General features: G+C 37.1%; 2 protein-coding genes across 2 annotated transcripts; one reads left to right on the top strand and one right to left on the bottom strand.

The window, feature by feature from the left end:
• Positions 1 to 155: 155 nt before the first annotated feature.
• On the bottom strand, positions 156 to 10,301 carry daw1 (dynein assembly factor with WDR repeat domains 1). The gene is made up of 13 exons (XM_054602353.1): positions 10,223 to 10,301; positions 10,065 to 10,137; positions 8,782 to 8,926; positions 7,918 to 7,976; positions 7,700 to 7,822; positions 7,502 to 7,601; positions 7,094 to 7,201; positions 6,356 to 6,462; positions 6,104 to 6,206; positions 5,473 to 5,587; positions 5,174 to 5,250; positions 425 to 587; positions 156 to 236 (listed from the first exon to the last, which is right to left on the bottom strand). Exons 1-13 carry the CDS (start codon positions 10,260 to 10,262, stop codon positions 202 to 204), a joined length of 1,248 nt encoding a protein of 415 aa, XP_054458328.1. The 5' UTR covers positions 10,263 to 10,301; the 3' UTR covers positions 156 to 201.
• Positions 10,302 to 11,048: 747 nt separating this feature from the next.
• slc19a3b (solute carrier family 19 member 3b) lies at positions 11,049 to 15,032 on the top strand. The gene is made up of 8 exons (XM_054599568.1): positions 11,049 to 11,198; positions 11,380 to 11,559; positions 11,744 to 11,909; positions 12,067 to 12,367; positions 12,596 to 12,747; positions 14,005 to 14,197; positions 14,476 to 14,617; positions 14,880 to 15,032. The coding sequence occupies exons 1-8, from the start codon at positions 11,049 to 11,051 to the stop codon at positions 15,030 to 15,032; spliced, it is 1,437 nt and encodes a 478-aa protein (XP_054455543.1).
• Positions 15,033 to 16,070: the final 1,038 nt, after the last annotated feature.

Genomic DNA, 16,070 nt, shown 5'->3' with positions numbered 1-16,070 from the left:
GACAAATAATATAATCAATCGATGACGATTTGCAATGCCACTACACCCTACACAGATGCCATAAACCAGACTTTTACCTCAAAGTGACTGCAGATTTTTAATTCTGTGTTTTACAATGAGAAATATGCACAGTGATAAACATTGTGAACTGTTGTGTCCATGTATATGCCCATCTGATCCTCTCAAGGGTCAAGGAAAGGGTCAGTACCAGATCCGGCATGTGTTATCCTTGCTGCCTGCAGGAGAGCACAAATATGAACAGGTGGCTGCGCAGAAGGACACAGCTGCACGCTTTTCATCTAAAATGGGTATTTAAGCATTTCTGACGGCTGGCGATAAGCAGTTTGTTCGCTGCCCAAAGCTACATTTTAAAAGTGCATGGTTGTCAGATGTATGTGTTAGTGAGTATTGTGTAAACGTATACCTGTAATGATAGTGTCTCCCTCATAGTTGAAGACACAGGAGAAGATCTCGTCGGTGTGCCCCTCCAGGACTTGTAGGCAGGCTCCAGACTGAACATCCCACAGACGAGCTGTCTTGTCTGAGCCGGCAGTCAGGATCCTGCTACCTTGTGGGCTGAAACAGATCTACCAAGAGAAGCAAGAGAGTTAGTTTTATTCAGAGGTGTGTATGTTTAGGTGTGTGCTTCATGAGTGTAGGATTATGAGCTACAAGAGTGCTGCATGAGCTACAAAAGAGAGTGCTGAATAAGAGATTATGCAAAAAGTCGTTTGAAATGACAAAAAGTGAGGGCAAATGCGTGAGTTTAGAACACTTACCACATCAGCAACAATATTCCACAGAGGTCATTTAACTTTTAATACTTGAGGAGGATGAAGGCACCAGTGGCACTACTTAGTTTTTTTCAGTAAAGGTTTATGGAAATCTTGGCTGAAGCTGATTGTGTTGGAGCCTGGGTTTATTGTTCCCTGAATGCTTTTCGATCCCCATAGTGAGGTACAGGAGGAGTTAATTAAAAGAAGCTGGCTCTAGATGGCCATAAGAGTAAAGTATGTTTTTATTAAACTCTAAATTGAGCACCAAGGAGTGACCCTACAAAGGAAATGGAAAATCACTAGAGAAGGAGCTGACAAAGATAGAAGACTAGGGGAAGAAGATAAAAGTGGAAGCCAGGAAAATAACACAAAATGGTAAGAAACCGTTTTAAATGAACAGTGTGAGAAATTCAATCATCAGGAAAGAGAAGATGTTATGAAAGAGGAAAAATAAACAACACTATTGCATACTAATTCTAACCCCATTTCCTAAATGTTGGGTTAATACTGTAGAAGTAACAGTGTCATAGTATAGTATGTCGAAAAAAGTCATATTATAGTATTTCTGAGTGTAGGTAGTCATAGTATAGTATGTCGAAAAAAGTCATAGTATAGTATGTCGAAAAAAGTCATAGTATAGTATACGAAAAAAGTCATAGTATAGTATGTCGAAAAAAAAGTCAAGTATGTTGAAAAAAAGGTCAGTATAGTACGAAAAAAGTCATAGTATAGTTTATGTCGAAAACCCTTCATATTATAGTATGCAAAAAGTCATAGTATAGTATGTTAAAAAAAAGTCATTATAGTATGTAAAAAAGTCATATTATAGTATGTCAAAGTCATTATAGTATGTCAAAGAAAAAAAGTCAAGTATACAAAAAAAGTCATGTATAGTATGTCGAAAAAAAAGTCATATTATAGTATGACGAAAAAAAAGTCATAGTATAGTATGTAGAAAAAAAAAGTCATGGTATAGTATTTCAAAAAAGTCATATTATAGTATGTTTAGAAATGTCATTATAGTATGACGAAAAAAGTCATAGTAAAATATTATAGTGAAAATTATAGTATGTGGAAAAAAAAAGTCATGAAAAAAGTCATAGTATAGTATGTCGAAAAAAAGTCATGGTATAGTATGTCGAAAAAAAGTCATAGTATAGTATGTCGGAAAAAAAGTCATATTATAGTATGTCGAAAAAAAGTCATAGTATAGTATGTCGAAAAAAAGTCATAGTATAGTATGTCGAAAAAAGTCATATTATAGTATGTCGAAAAAAGTCATAGTATAGTATGTCGAAAAAAAGTCATAGTATAGTATGAAAAAAAGTCATAGTATAGTATGTCGAAAAAAGTCATGGTATAGTATGTCGAAACAAAGTTATTATAGTATGTCGAAAAAAGTCATAGTATAGTATGACGAAAAAAGTCATAGTATAGTATGTCGAAAAAAAGTCATGGTATAGTATGTCGAAAAAAAAAGTCATGGTATAGTATGTCGAAAAAAGTCATAGTATAGTATGTCGAAAAAAAGTCATAGTATAGTATGTCGAAAAAAAAAGTCATAGTATAGTATGTCGAAAAAAGTCATAGTATAGTATGTCGAAAAAAAAGTCATAGTATAGTATGTCGAAAAAAGTCATAGTATAGTATGTCGAAAAAAGTCATAGTATAGTATGTCGAAAAAAGTCATAGTATAGTATGTCGAAAAAAGTCATAGTATAGTATGACGAAAAAAGTCATAGTATAGTATGTCGAAAAAAGTCATAGTATAGTATGTCGAAAAAAAAAGTCATGGTATAGTATGTCGAAAAAAGTCATATTATAGTATGTCGAAAAAAGTCATAGTATAGTATGTCGAAAAAAAGTATAACGAAAAAAGTCATAGTATTGTATGTCAAACTCCTAAAAATCCTGTCCTACAAAAGAAATAGGAAAGTATTGATCTTGGCTTTATAGCCTTCTCCAATTTCTATATTTATCTTCTTTATGTGGTTTTTGATTGAAGACATACCTCATATATGTGTATGTTTTCATGATGTTTGTAGGCTTTTAGTGCCACATATGATGTAAATTGATTGTTTATTTGTCGATGGTTCCGATTTGTGGATGACTTATTGATGTCATTTCATTGGGGCAATCGGATTGGTCTACCAACCCATTTACGAACCCCAAATGCTATTTAAATGCATGCATCCTCACTTCCATGTAAAATAACCTGATGAAGGTCTACGCACCGAAACGTCATGACTAAAATACATTTATACGCAAGTGAAGAAGCCAGTGTGCAGGAGTTTTTGTTCTATAGTATAGTATGTCGAAAATAAATTAAGTCACAAAGTCCAATATAGTTATTCGGAAAAAGTCAATTTTAAAGTAAGTAAGTAAAGCACGGAAAAGACTTCAAGGGAAAACAGAGCAAACAGTGTTGTAGTGTTGTAGTTGTAGTGTACTATGCCGAAAAAAGTTATAACAAGCCATAGCATGTTGAAAAAGTCATAAAAAGTATTTCAACAGTATTTAACGAAAAGTCATACTAAAGTATGTTGGAAAAAAGTAACATAATTATATATAGAAAAAAGTCATAAAAATTCATATTACAGTAAAAAAAAAAGATCATACTGTAGCATTCTGAAAAAAGTCATAAAAAGTCAGAGGTCAAAGTCTGTAGAAATATGTGTCGTATAGTTTGTCGTAAAATATCCATAGTATATTATGTAGGCAAATGTTCACAGTATATTATGTTGTCAAATAGTCATAGTAGTTTACATCGAAAAAACTCACAGTATATTGTCAAAAACATCATAGTATAAAAGTCCAAAAAGTTACACTATAGTTTGTTGAAAAAAGTCAACAAAGGCATACTATAGATCCATGTTGAGAAAGTCAGTCTAGTATGATGAAAAAAGCAATAAAATGTTAAAAAGTCATAATATAGCAGGTCGAAAAATATCTATATAGTATATATAGTATTTCAAAAAAAAATGTTAAAAGTCATAGCATAGTCATAATAAAACGTGTGTAAAAAAACAGCCAAAATTGTGTTTTGTGAGATCACAGTGACCTAAACCTTTGATTAACAAAATCCAATCAGAAATTTTTTATGGACGAAATTCTAAAAATTCCTTTAAGGCTATTCTGAGATAACGCTTTCACGAGAATGGGAGCGAATGGATGACAACCAGTAATGCCTCCGGTGGGGAGGCATACAAACATGGTCATGGTTCAGAGCATAGAGGTAGAGGGAGAGGTGTCCTGTTAGGGCGCATTCTGTGTCATAATCCTCTGAAATGTGCCTCCACCCTGCCTACGTATTACTGACTGCCTGATGTTTTGGGAAACAGAGCTAACTTCTAAGCCCCTTGTGCATAGAAACCATCTGGGCCAGAACCGCCAGGATGCACACCATTGTGAAAAGCAAGGCAAAGAAAATGGTACATGGGTAAATCATTAAAGTACAAGGTCAATGCAGGATATAAAAAAATATACACACATCTAATGTCAGACTATGTGTTTGTTGGACTCAGCTAATGCCAGGCAATGTTATAACAACAGTAAAAGTTCTTATTGAGGATGTGTGATTACATGTGATAGCATGGGTGCAACATTTGGTGATGAGTTCAGAGGCTAATTATACAAGGTCAGACCATGCTAACTTATTGGACAGAAATGACAATTGGTATTTGTAATGTCTCTATGAGGCTACCAAAAAAAAAAAAAAAAAAAAAGCTAGAGATTCAGTTAGAATGATCAGCAGAAGCATCACTACAGTCCAAAGTCCTACATGCAGAGTTTTACCATGTGACACAGTAAGCAGAAAACAGCCTGAAGCCTGAACTCCTGTCCCTCTACTTCAGCATCACGCTTTATCTGATGTTAACAAGGCAAGTAGAGGCAATCTCCTACTTACAGTCCTGGCCGGGAGAAATGTAGCTACACACTGAGAGAAAATGTTTTTTTAAAAAGCACAAGCTCATTCACACCTTTACCTTGCCTGGTGTATCCACAAACTTGTGGTTGTGCCCTTATGGCCCGTTATAATAATAACTTACTCCCAAACAGGTCTGTGAGATAACTGTCTAATAATGGGTACAAGTGTATTTCATTTTGCCATGTTTGTTCAAATCAAAGGTTGACAGGAAATGTGTAAATGTGTTTCATGCTTTTTCCTATAGCCAAAAACACATTTCTGATTAAACTATACATCAAGAGCCAAGGTCCTAACTTCCGTCTGTGCTACTCTGTTCCACTATGAAGAGCTAAAACACAAGCAAAGATTTTGTTACTTTACAGCTAGCTCGCAAGCTTCAGAGCGATACACTAGAACTAATCCTACGGGATATATTCATGCAGAATGTTATAAAGAGAAGTTAGAGTGGGAAGTCAGAACAATGGCTTACCTTGGAGATCTCTCCATCATGGCCCTCTAGGGTCAAAAGACACTGATGTGTGGTTGCACTGAACACTCGCGCTGTACCTGGCAGAGACAGGGACAGGCAGTGTTGTTTGTGTACATGGAAAAATGGTGCTTTTATTCATTTACGCCTCAGGAAACCAGCATAAAAACACCCAATAAGAAAATATGGAGCATGCATGGCAGTTCAAAAGTAAACATCCCATGTGTTTATATATACACAGTATATTTTTCTTACTTACGTTATACTAGTATTGTAATCTATAAGTGGATTGTTTGTCTCACCATCAGCAGAGGCAGTAGCAATGAGCTGCCCACTTAGATCAAAACACACATCTAGCACCTCTTCTTTGTGTCCAACTAGGGTAGCCACACACTTTCCACTGATTGCCTCCCACAACTGCAAAAACATACATATAACAAAAACATCCTCAGTAAAATAAATATACACAAAAACAACCAAGTGAACCAACACAAACACAGTCTCATAAAATAAATTGCAAACAGCTGGAAGCTGTATTAAGTGCCTTTACGTTAACCATCCCCCCCTAGAGGAATACAGTGAGGTGGATAATTTGTCAGAGCATGACTCATCTTAATTAACATATTAGGATTACATTTTTCTCTTTTATGAAATGATGATGATGGAAACCTTAGAGACAGGAGATGGGGAGAGACAGACAGTGGGAAGAAGGGGAGGGTTAACATAAATGGCAAGGAGCCATCTGGCATCTTTAGTTTTGCAATAGTTTAAAATGTTAATGAATATAATGAATGAATAACAAACGATTGCTAAATAATTGCAGTCTGAAATAGACATTTTGGCAAAATAATTGTATTTGGAAGGGTTAAATAAAACACACACGCACAAATGCAATAGACAAGTCTTTCAGTCTTTAGGCTGATGATAGTTTACCTTGGAGGTTTTGTCCATTGAGCCTGTGACTATGAGGGAGCAATCCCAGTTGAACTGAACATTGCTGATTTCCCCCCTGTGACCAATCAAAGAATGGACACGTCTGATAAAAACAGAAAAAAGCAGCAATGAGTCAGTTGTGCACTCATGTGTGCAGAATCTATTAGTGTTATGCGTTTCCTGTACGGCATAATTGATGACACACATTCAGAAATGGATGCATACATTGCAATAACAATGATCGTGTCTGACCTTCCTGAAGCAACATCCCATATAGCAACGGTGTGGTCAAAGGAGCCAGTGACGAGCTGATTTCCCACTGTGTTAAAGCACAGAGAAAGGACCTCTGCAGTGTGACCCTGGATGAAATGGAAAAAAGAGAGCATTATCCCTCCCCCTTCAATTATTTTCTCTTATGTAAATTCCTTCTATTTCTCTGCGTCTATGGATGAATATGCACATCAAATACAGAATATAATTTATCAAAATAATACAGACTTAAGCCTAAAGGTAGATTCTTAAATTCTTGAAATAAATAAATTAATAACAATGACAATGCGCTTCAGAATCTTTGCTGAGTTGACTGCTGTCGGCATTATGGATTCTTCATGGTGTGAAGTACTATCAGAACAGAAAGAGCTGCAGAGAGTTGCTTGAGACAGAGCCAGTCAACCAACCAGTCACACCACAGACCCATGTGCAGTCTGCACATCAAAGAGAGCTCACTATACTTCCCTCAGAAGTATAGTGAGTGGCCTTATTAAAGACTTGCAGTAACATTAACCATTAGATCATGGGTGGATATGTTAGGGTGGAAATGAATCTGACCAACAGCAGTGGTAACAACAATCAATTTAGAAATAATTACTGTTAGAAGTGAATGAACCGTTAACCAATGCATTATTAATGAATGGATATGAGCTTAGATATCGTAAAAAAAAGGAGCAAGAGAGGCACTGGGATACAGTAAGTAAATAAAAGATTACTCACAGTCAGAGTGGCCACCTCCTCCCCAGTCTCCACATCCCACAGCCTGGCTGTGGCATCCATGCTGCCTGTGGCTACCAGTGTACTCTGGGGGTTGAATGCCAGGCACACCTACATGGTACAAAACTCTCTTTAACAGTTGCTAGTGCTGGAATCTGCTACAAAGCAAAAAAGGATGTGGCAGTCTCATTTAAGAGCCAAGCACTAGAATATAATACTGGTACAACAATTAAAATATGCAATTTAAATACTCAGTTGGCCTACGACACTACTACAGGCACTTGGTCCTGGAGTGTAAAAATGTGCATAAATACTGCCTTTGTACGGTAGCTTATAGCATATGCAACAACAGTTGACTTAAAACAAACATTAATGGAATCATTTTCAGTTAAAACAGATGGTCATACATACTATTTCTGCCATGTGTCCGCAAAATGTATGAAAACATTTGCCCGTCTCAGCACACCACAGTTTACAGGTCTTATCAAAAGAGCCTGTGGCAATCTTGTCTCTAAGTTTCAGAAAGATTAAAATAAAACAAAGAAATTGAGTGTCAAATAGAGCAATGGTCTCAGATGCTATGAGAGATTTGCTGAAACAGCTCATTACCCATAGGGATTGTTGAATGCAATTGCATAAACCACGTTCCTGTGACCCTCTAGCGTGTGCAGATCTGTGCCTGAGGCTGTGTCCCAAACTTTACATGTCCTGTCATAGCTCCCAGTTATAAACCTGCAGAGTATTAGAGAGAAGAGTAAAAAACAAAAAAACAAAAAACAAGAATACATAGCTTTTCCTATATTCCAAATTGGTGCAGATAAACCTACCTTGACCCTGATTTGTTAAAGGCAACGTTTGTCAGTGGCAGTATGTGTGCCTTAAGCTTCTACAAAAAAAAAAAGATCAGAGAAAAATTAGATAAAACCTCCAAGGCAATATAGTTATTTACTTCATTCATCTTTAAGATTACCCATGTAATACCCATATTTAATTACTCTGACTTTGATTTAACGGTAAGACCTCTCCCTCCTGGCCAATCAGTGGTGGAAGGATTTTCTCTCCTTGTGCAGAACTGCAGAGTCACCAGTTTAAAACACAGGCAGAAAACATCCATATCCTCTGACAGCCACATAACAAACCCTAATCTCTCACCAACGATGTGTTATGCATTCCCTAAGACAACCATGAACAACCTGTTTTTATCATGTTATTAGACTGTTGGCATGCTTACTTGGCTTTTAATTATAAGACTTAATAACCTAACCACTGCTGCTCTCTAGTGTCTTTTTGGAGCACTGGCTAAATGTACTACTCACACTTTCCACAAATCTGAATAATATTCATAAATAGCAACAATCAGGAATAAACTGCTGTAATAAGCTGATGTTGCAAAAAATCTCATCATCCTAAATATTTTCAGATGCCTGTGTGCTTAACAGAAGACAAAATCCACTAACGTTCATCGTAGTCCCTCAATTGAAAGCAAAATCTATGTGCCAAGAATGTGTGTACAAAAGACAAAGAGCTTTCTACATAAGCTGTCCTGGGACCCTGAATAGCTATACAATGTAATGGAAAATGAATGAAGATCTTCACCAATCCGGAGCTATTTTATTGAATCTAGATGTCATGTCATTGTGTTGACTTATTTATAATTGGCCAGTAATGATAGTATGAGTCCAGTGACTGACCTTAAAGAAACAGAACCTGTGGTGGTCCTGCTGGCCCTGTTTCTGCTGCAGTCGTAGGATCAGCTGTTTGACCTGAACAGCCCGGGACTCTGTAATCAGAGGCTCTGATTCCCTGATTTCTGCCAACAACTCATCTGGGTTTGTTCTGCATGGTGGGAAAAAAATATATATTTATTTTTTCCACATTTTTAAACATAAGATCCCCTGATAAGGATCATTTAAAAAGTGAAAACATGAGAGAAAATACACACAAATTATTAATAATAAGAATCATATTAATAATAATAATAATAGTAATAATAATAATATAATAATAATATAATAATAATAATAGTAATAATAATAATAATAATAATTATAATGATAATATAATTATAATAATTATAATTATAATCATAATAATTATATAATAATATAATAATACTAATAATACTAATAATTATTGTGATTATTATATAATAATAATCATAATAATAATCATAATAATTTCTGTAAATCTTAGAGGTCAAACATGTTCGGTATAAGCATGTATAAATGAAACACTGGTGAAGATTAAATACAGTTTAACAGGCATTAAATTCTCTCAGGTCTTTACTCAAATATATATATATATAGAGACACTACTCTTACTCTTTTTGATTTTGGTACATTCATGCATGCGAGTATGAGCTGAGACAAACTAATTCATTTCGTTAACCTAAAGGGACAACTGATTTGCTGTGTGGTACCAAAAGAACAACTATAAAAATATATATATATATATATACAGTACCAGTCAAAAGTTTGGACACACCTTCTCATTCAACTACTTTGAAGAATCTAAAATATAAAACATATTCTGGTTTGTTGAGCATTTGTTTGTTTACCACATAATTCCATAATATTTCAGTTATTGTTGATTTTCTACATTGTAGATTAATATTGAAGACATCCAAACTATGAAGGAACAGATAAGATAAGATAAGATAAGATAAGATAAGATAAGATAATCCTTTATTAGTCCCGCAGCGGGGAAATTTGCAGGCTTACAGCAGCATAGATATAGTGCACACAAGAGACATAGTAGAAGAAAGACAAGATAAAAATAAAAATAAAATAAAAAACAAGTATTATAAATAAGCATTGAATGAGAATAAAAAACAGTACTGCATGTTGGTAGGGTGGTTTGGTGATGAACCCCATCACTGACGTCATACTGAGTGCTGACGTCACAGACGGGGCTATTTTGAAAGACACAGTTACCAGCTGACAACAAGACTGCTGTTGTATAGGATACAACTCACTCTGGAGTCAAATCCAATAGGTCGATCGATTTGGTCCTCAAATGTCCTCCTTTGTCATATTCCAAGATTATACCTGAGAGCAGAAGGATTTATTAAAAAGTGAAGGACACTCATTCCTCTGCAGCAGTGTCATATTCAACTAAACAGATCGGTATTACCTGGTGGATAGTATCTGAGAAGGAACCGCTTGAGTTTCATTTTATGTTGTTTTTCAGGCGACTTCACGTCGAACTGTCCTCTCTGACGTCAGCTATCAACAAACCGTTTCTATGACTGCCTCATGCAGCGTGTATTCACAGCGCATGCGTAGTAGCTACATCATGGGTGCAATCAATGAGGAGATGACATGTCATGAATTTTAGATTTTTTTTTTTTGTTATTGCCCAGTGATGTATCACATGCCCTCAATGCTTTGGGAGACTCATAGAATCCAAACTCCCTCACTTGGGTTTGGGTTTTATATGGTGAATGAGAACTTAAATGTTAGACTACTGTTTCGTACAGCTGTTTAATTAACTCTTGTTTACAGTTAGGGAATTGGTTCATAAATGTTAATAATAATTTGTTATTATTAAATACCTTTACGCTGCAGAAGGGGGGGTCAACCTATTCCTGGGCTCAATTTGCCTAACATTAGTTAGTCCTGCCTTTTTTTAAAAATGTAATCTATCACATACTTTAGGCTTGTACTAATAGCCAAACCTGAACAAAGTCTTATTTCACCATCTCTCAGCGATCCTTCTGTTCCCTAACAGGTTGAAGTCTATTGCTCATAAACCGTGGCTAAGGAACATGCATGTCATAAAGATAAAGTCATGTGTGTATATTCTAGCTACTATGAAAACTGATAGCATCAGGTGCTGTAAATGAACTGAGGAAAAGTCCAGGTAGCCTGACTTCCCCCACAGAACAAGGCGCTCGGGCAGTGTCCTGCAAATAAAAACAAAAGACGATCTCTCTGGGAAATTCTGCTGAGGTAAAAGCATGGGCATTTGTGCCAAACTGAAGTCCTCCAGCTGGGCTTACCCTACCGCTGTCCTGTCACTCTATGGTTTTTTTGCTAACTGCAGAGTAGCAGAGCCCTTCCTCACACCATACCTAATTGGACCAAACAAGAACATCTCTGGAGAAGTGGTAAGCTTGGCAGACAAATACATACTGTTATGAACATGGACACATTAAGAACTGTATCTTTCATTAGGAACTCGGATTTGAGACCAACCAACCGCTCTTCTGTTTTTATTGTCAATGAGATATGCATGCCGTGGATGAGAGGCAGAAACTGTGTCTGGATCAAGATTGTAGTTTCCCACAGGTGACAAACTACCTGTTCCCAATCTGGACGTACTCCTACCTCGCCTTCCTTTTCCCCGTCTTCCTCCTGACTGACTTCCTGAAGCACAAGCCCCTGATTGTGGTACAGGGGCTCTTCCTGGTCACCAACTATGTCCTGCTCTGCTTTGCCCCGGGTCTGCCTGCCATGGTCCTCCTTCAGGTCCACTTAAAACAATGACATATAGGTTTGGGAAGAGTTGGATAGTATAAATGTTCTTCATGTTACACTAAAGTTTTATTCTGAATAATCAAAGCTGCAGCACTTGTGATCCTGAAAGGCACTTGAAGTTTATTACTTCATAATAAACTGCAATCACTTCATAACTGTTTCATCCCATCAACAGGTCAACTATGCTGTAGTGACTTCCACAGAGGTGGCCTACTTTTCCTACATTTACAGTGTGATTCCGGTTGAGAATTACCAAAGAGCCACTGGTTATCTGCGCAGTGCAATGCTGGCTGGATATACATTTGGTGCCAGCTTAGGCCAAGTGCTGGTCTCTCTGGCAGGTAGGGCATCCTAGCCTATAATAAACAAATACATTAAAATAAATATTAAGTCTCTTCATTAAGGTGAAGAAGGCTCTTCAGGACAGAAAAGGCCCAATTTCAAAAGGTCTTAAGCAGTTTGACTAAACACTGACCAAGCTTGAACTCTAATCAACAGGAATAGACTATTTCTACATCAATGCTATTACTCTGGGAATTGTAAGCATGGCTTTCTTCATCTCTTTCTGGTTGCCTATGCCCCAGAGAAGCCTGTTCTTCAAAGGGAAAAAGGCAGCAGCTGTGGGCTTGCAGTCCCAGCAGGGGGGGCCTCTGGGAGCGGACGGGATGGAGAAGGATGAAGTTGGCACAGGGAAACAGAAGATGGAGCATAATGGCATCGTTGGCTGGTGCAGCAGGGAAAATGTTGCCATGGCGGGCTATCTACTCTGGCAAAGCTTCAGGGAGTCTTATTCTTCCAGGCATTTACTTTACTCCTCAATACACGTCACACTTTTAGAACAGATCTGCTAAGCACACACCTACTGCACATTTTTTCCTGTACCATAGTTTAGCAAAAAAAATTGACGATTACTCACTGTGGTGTTTTTCTTTAATGTATTCATATAGTAGTCATTTTTTTAGATAGTAGGCTGTACTTCTAATTACAAGCGCGGTTATAATCTGTTTTAATAATGACCCCTATGCAGGAATTTAATCTACTGGTCCCTGTGGTGGGCTCTTGCCACATCTGGCTACGTGCAGGTTTTCAACTACATCCAGCTCATGTGGAACCATATAGAACCGTCTGCTACATCATCCATCTACAACGGAGGTGTAGAGGCTGTGTGCTCCCTTGTGGGTAAGGTGTCATACAGAAAGACAAAAAAAAAATAATTTGGTTGCCATTTCTGATAAGATCATACTTGAGCTACTTCAGTCTAATTCAGTAATATCATATACAGTTCTTAAAGCATAAGTCTGGTGATGTTCTAAATTTTTCTTACTGTCAACATATATATCCCATGAAAAGACCAAAACTTAAAATTAATTTATCCTACTAATAATTATTGTCTGCTTAGCCGAGCATTGAAACAAGTCAATAAACTCCACTGTTGCACTGGATTATATTTAAAGCACTATATACTCCTCTTTGAGTAATACTTGTTCAATGCTATTTTTTTATGAAAATATGTAATTTTTTAAAGATAAAAGTATATATTTGATTCCCTTTTTTTAACCTTTTTAAAAAAATCTACAATAGAAAGAATAAGCTGTGGGTCACCAGTTTGGAAAGTTATAAAGTACTAACGGACTAACATTTGGTTGATTTTGGTCTTTACATGTGATCTGTAGACAATAATAGAAACATAAATATCACCAGCTTTAAATAAATATTTAATAAGTTTGCAAAAATAGTTTTGTGGAAACAGGACAAGCCATTCATACACTAAAGATTTGAGTTTTCTAAGAATAATGTGCAGATGAATGCAATGAAAGAGTTAAAGTTGCTTTGGGACCATTTCATCTCACAGAAGATGAGTTTCATAGAAGCAGGGGATGATTGATTAAACCAGGAGTTCAATTAACGCAGGGGAGGGCAGCAGACTGCAGCACAACCCCAATATATAACACAAAATAAAATTGAACAATGTTACTAAAGGCTGATGGCACATAGACCTATAAAAACCTGCAATTAAAAGAAAGCCACCACACTTTTCTTGGTTATATGGGCTACCTGATTAAATGGAAAATGTGTATTGATTTTTAAAGGAAATAACCGGATCATGGTCCTGTTGGCTTCCACTCAACCTGGCTCAGCATGAGAAGAAGAAGAGTAATTGCTTCAATTAAGGAGATAGAGCAGTAATAGACTCTCAGATTATTGCTGATAACTGATTCCAAGAGCTGGATGAAAGTGGTTCATCATAACAGGCTGCGGAGGCCAGCAAAGGCATGTCTGTGCATAAAGCTTTGTTTAGAAGCTGAATTGCCGTTCGAGGAAATAAATGTTATTAGGGTTAATGAATGAATCACAACAAGAATGTACAGGCTCAGCAGAGGTTGTGTCCAGTGGAATGGCAGATTAATCACTTCATCCTTCTTTGTCATGGGCTAGGTGCTGCAGCAGCCTTCTCCGTGGGCCACTTCAAGGTGTCCTGGGCCGTGTGGGGAGAGCTGGCATTAGGGTTGTTCTCAGCCGTAGGGACGGGTGCTGTGTTTCTGATGGCGCTCACCAGCAGTATCTGGGTGTGTTATGCTGGCTATGTCATATTCAAGTCCTGCTATATGTTACTCATCACCATCACAACGTAAGTTCACTGTTGATTATCTCCAATAACTCCAACGTTTATTCTGCAGTGTTTTTCAACACAACCTATCTCTGTAGATGGAGGAACAATACAGCACAAAGCCTGACATAACAAACTTAACTCCTCTTATGATTTTTGCTTTAAAAGTGACCCAAAATATGAATTGTCTGTCAAGAAATGTAATTACCTTTGTCAGCTCTAATTTGCATTGCTTATAAATATGTCTGACAGGTTATGCATATAGCATAGTTTGCTATAAGCACTTCTTCATTTTTTAGATTTCAGATCGCATCCAACCTCTCCATGGAGTGCTACGCCTTGACATTTGGGATCAACACTTTTGTAGCCCTTTCACTGCAGACAATTATAACAGGCATAGTTGTTGATGAAGCTGCACTGGGACTGGACATTGTGACACAGGTATGTGCAGACACAGCATTGATTTATCAATTAAATTAAATGGCTGAACACAGGGGATATTACAACCATGGAAGAGATCAGTCCAAATCAAGAATACAAGCAGTCTTCGAATTATGTTGGCTAACAAACACTGGAATGTGAGTAAAGGGCAACACCTGGTGGTTATCATTCACTGTTACATGCAGACAGATTGAGCAGACATATTGATCCATAGAATGACTAAATCAATAATGTTGAGGATGACTGATGCTTTTCTCTGCAGTTCATCGTCTACGGCAGCTACTACGCCATCATCTCTGTGCTCTTTCTGATTCGAGGGACCTACACCGTCTGTGTAAATAAACGCAAACCTGAGCACACGGAAACCCTGGAACAAGAGTCCACTGTGGAGGAGATCTTAGCTGAGCGTTTCTGACCAAGGTCAACACTGTTTGTGATGTCTTGAAAACATTAACTGAGAAGATGTTTAATCCATTTGTTTATGAGGAATAAAATAATCATACTTCAACAGTGGCGGCTCTAGACTATTTGAATGGGGGGGGGGGTTATTACATACCTCAGGAGGTAGAGTGGTCATCCACTAACCAGGAGATTGGTGGTGTGATTCCTGGCCCTTGGAGTCTTCATGTCACAATGTCCTTGGGCAAAGTACTTGTGCGGACTGGCTTGTGTTGCAAAGCACTTTGATTCGTCACTAAGATTAGAAAAGCGCTTTTATAAATGCAGTCCATTTAACAGCCCCATAGCTTTAGTTCTCCAAAAGGCTAACGATAAACATATAACATACAGTACCAGTCAAAAGTTTGGACACACCTTCTCATTCAACTGCTTTGAAGAATCTAAAATATAAAACATATTCTGGTTTGTTGAGCATTTGTTTGTTTACCACATAATTCCATATGTGTTCCTTCATAGTCTTCAATATTAATCTACAATGTAGAAATAAAAATTAAAGAAAAAAATAAAGAATAACCATTGAATGAGAAGGTGTGTCCAAACTTTTGACTGGTACTGTAAACACAATAATACTCACTCAGTAACGACATACATTTTATCACTGCTATCCTACCTTCTCTGGGGATATATATGAGTTGAAAGTGTACTAATATTTGCCACAGGGGGTCTGGAAGGGGGGTCCAGGCTTAATAATACTATTAAGCCTGTACTTAAACATCATAACAGTTCTCTAATGTGTGTAAAACTGAGCATCCAATTGCCTCCAAATCGGGTATTTTTGGTATTTCCTTTACAATTAGTTATCTCAATTATTACTGATTAAAGTTAAAGTTAAAGTCCTGAGAAGTGTCTGGCTTCCTGCTTAATTTGTGACACGTGGCTTGAGCTGAACCATAACCAGGGTAGTGCTGCTCTTTGACCGGGTTGGTGATTGACAAAACAAGCTCAATACTTAGACAGCCATTAGTGTTTCCCTCAACGAGGCAAGACGGAAAGA

Source organism: Anoplopoma fimbria, chromosome 1 (genome assembly GCF_027596085.1).
Source record: "Anoplopoma fimbria isolate UVic2021 breed Golden Eagle Sablefish chromosome 1, Afim_UVic_2022, whole genome shotgun sequence".
Classification (NCBI taxonomy): domain Eukaryota; kingdom Metazoa; phylum Chordata; class Actinopteri; order Perciformes; family Anoplopomatidae; genus Anoplopoma; species Anoplopoma fimbria.
Note: the sequence above shows the minus strand (reverse complement) of the source record. Positions and strands in the feature narration are given on the sequence as shown.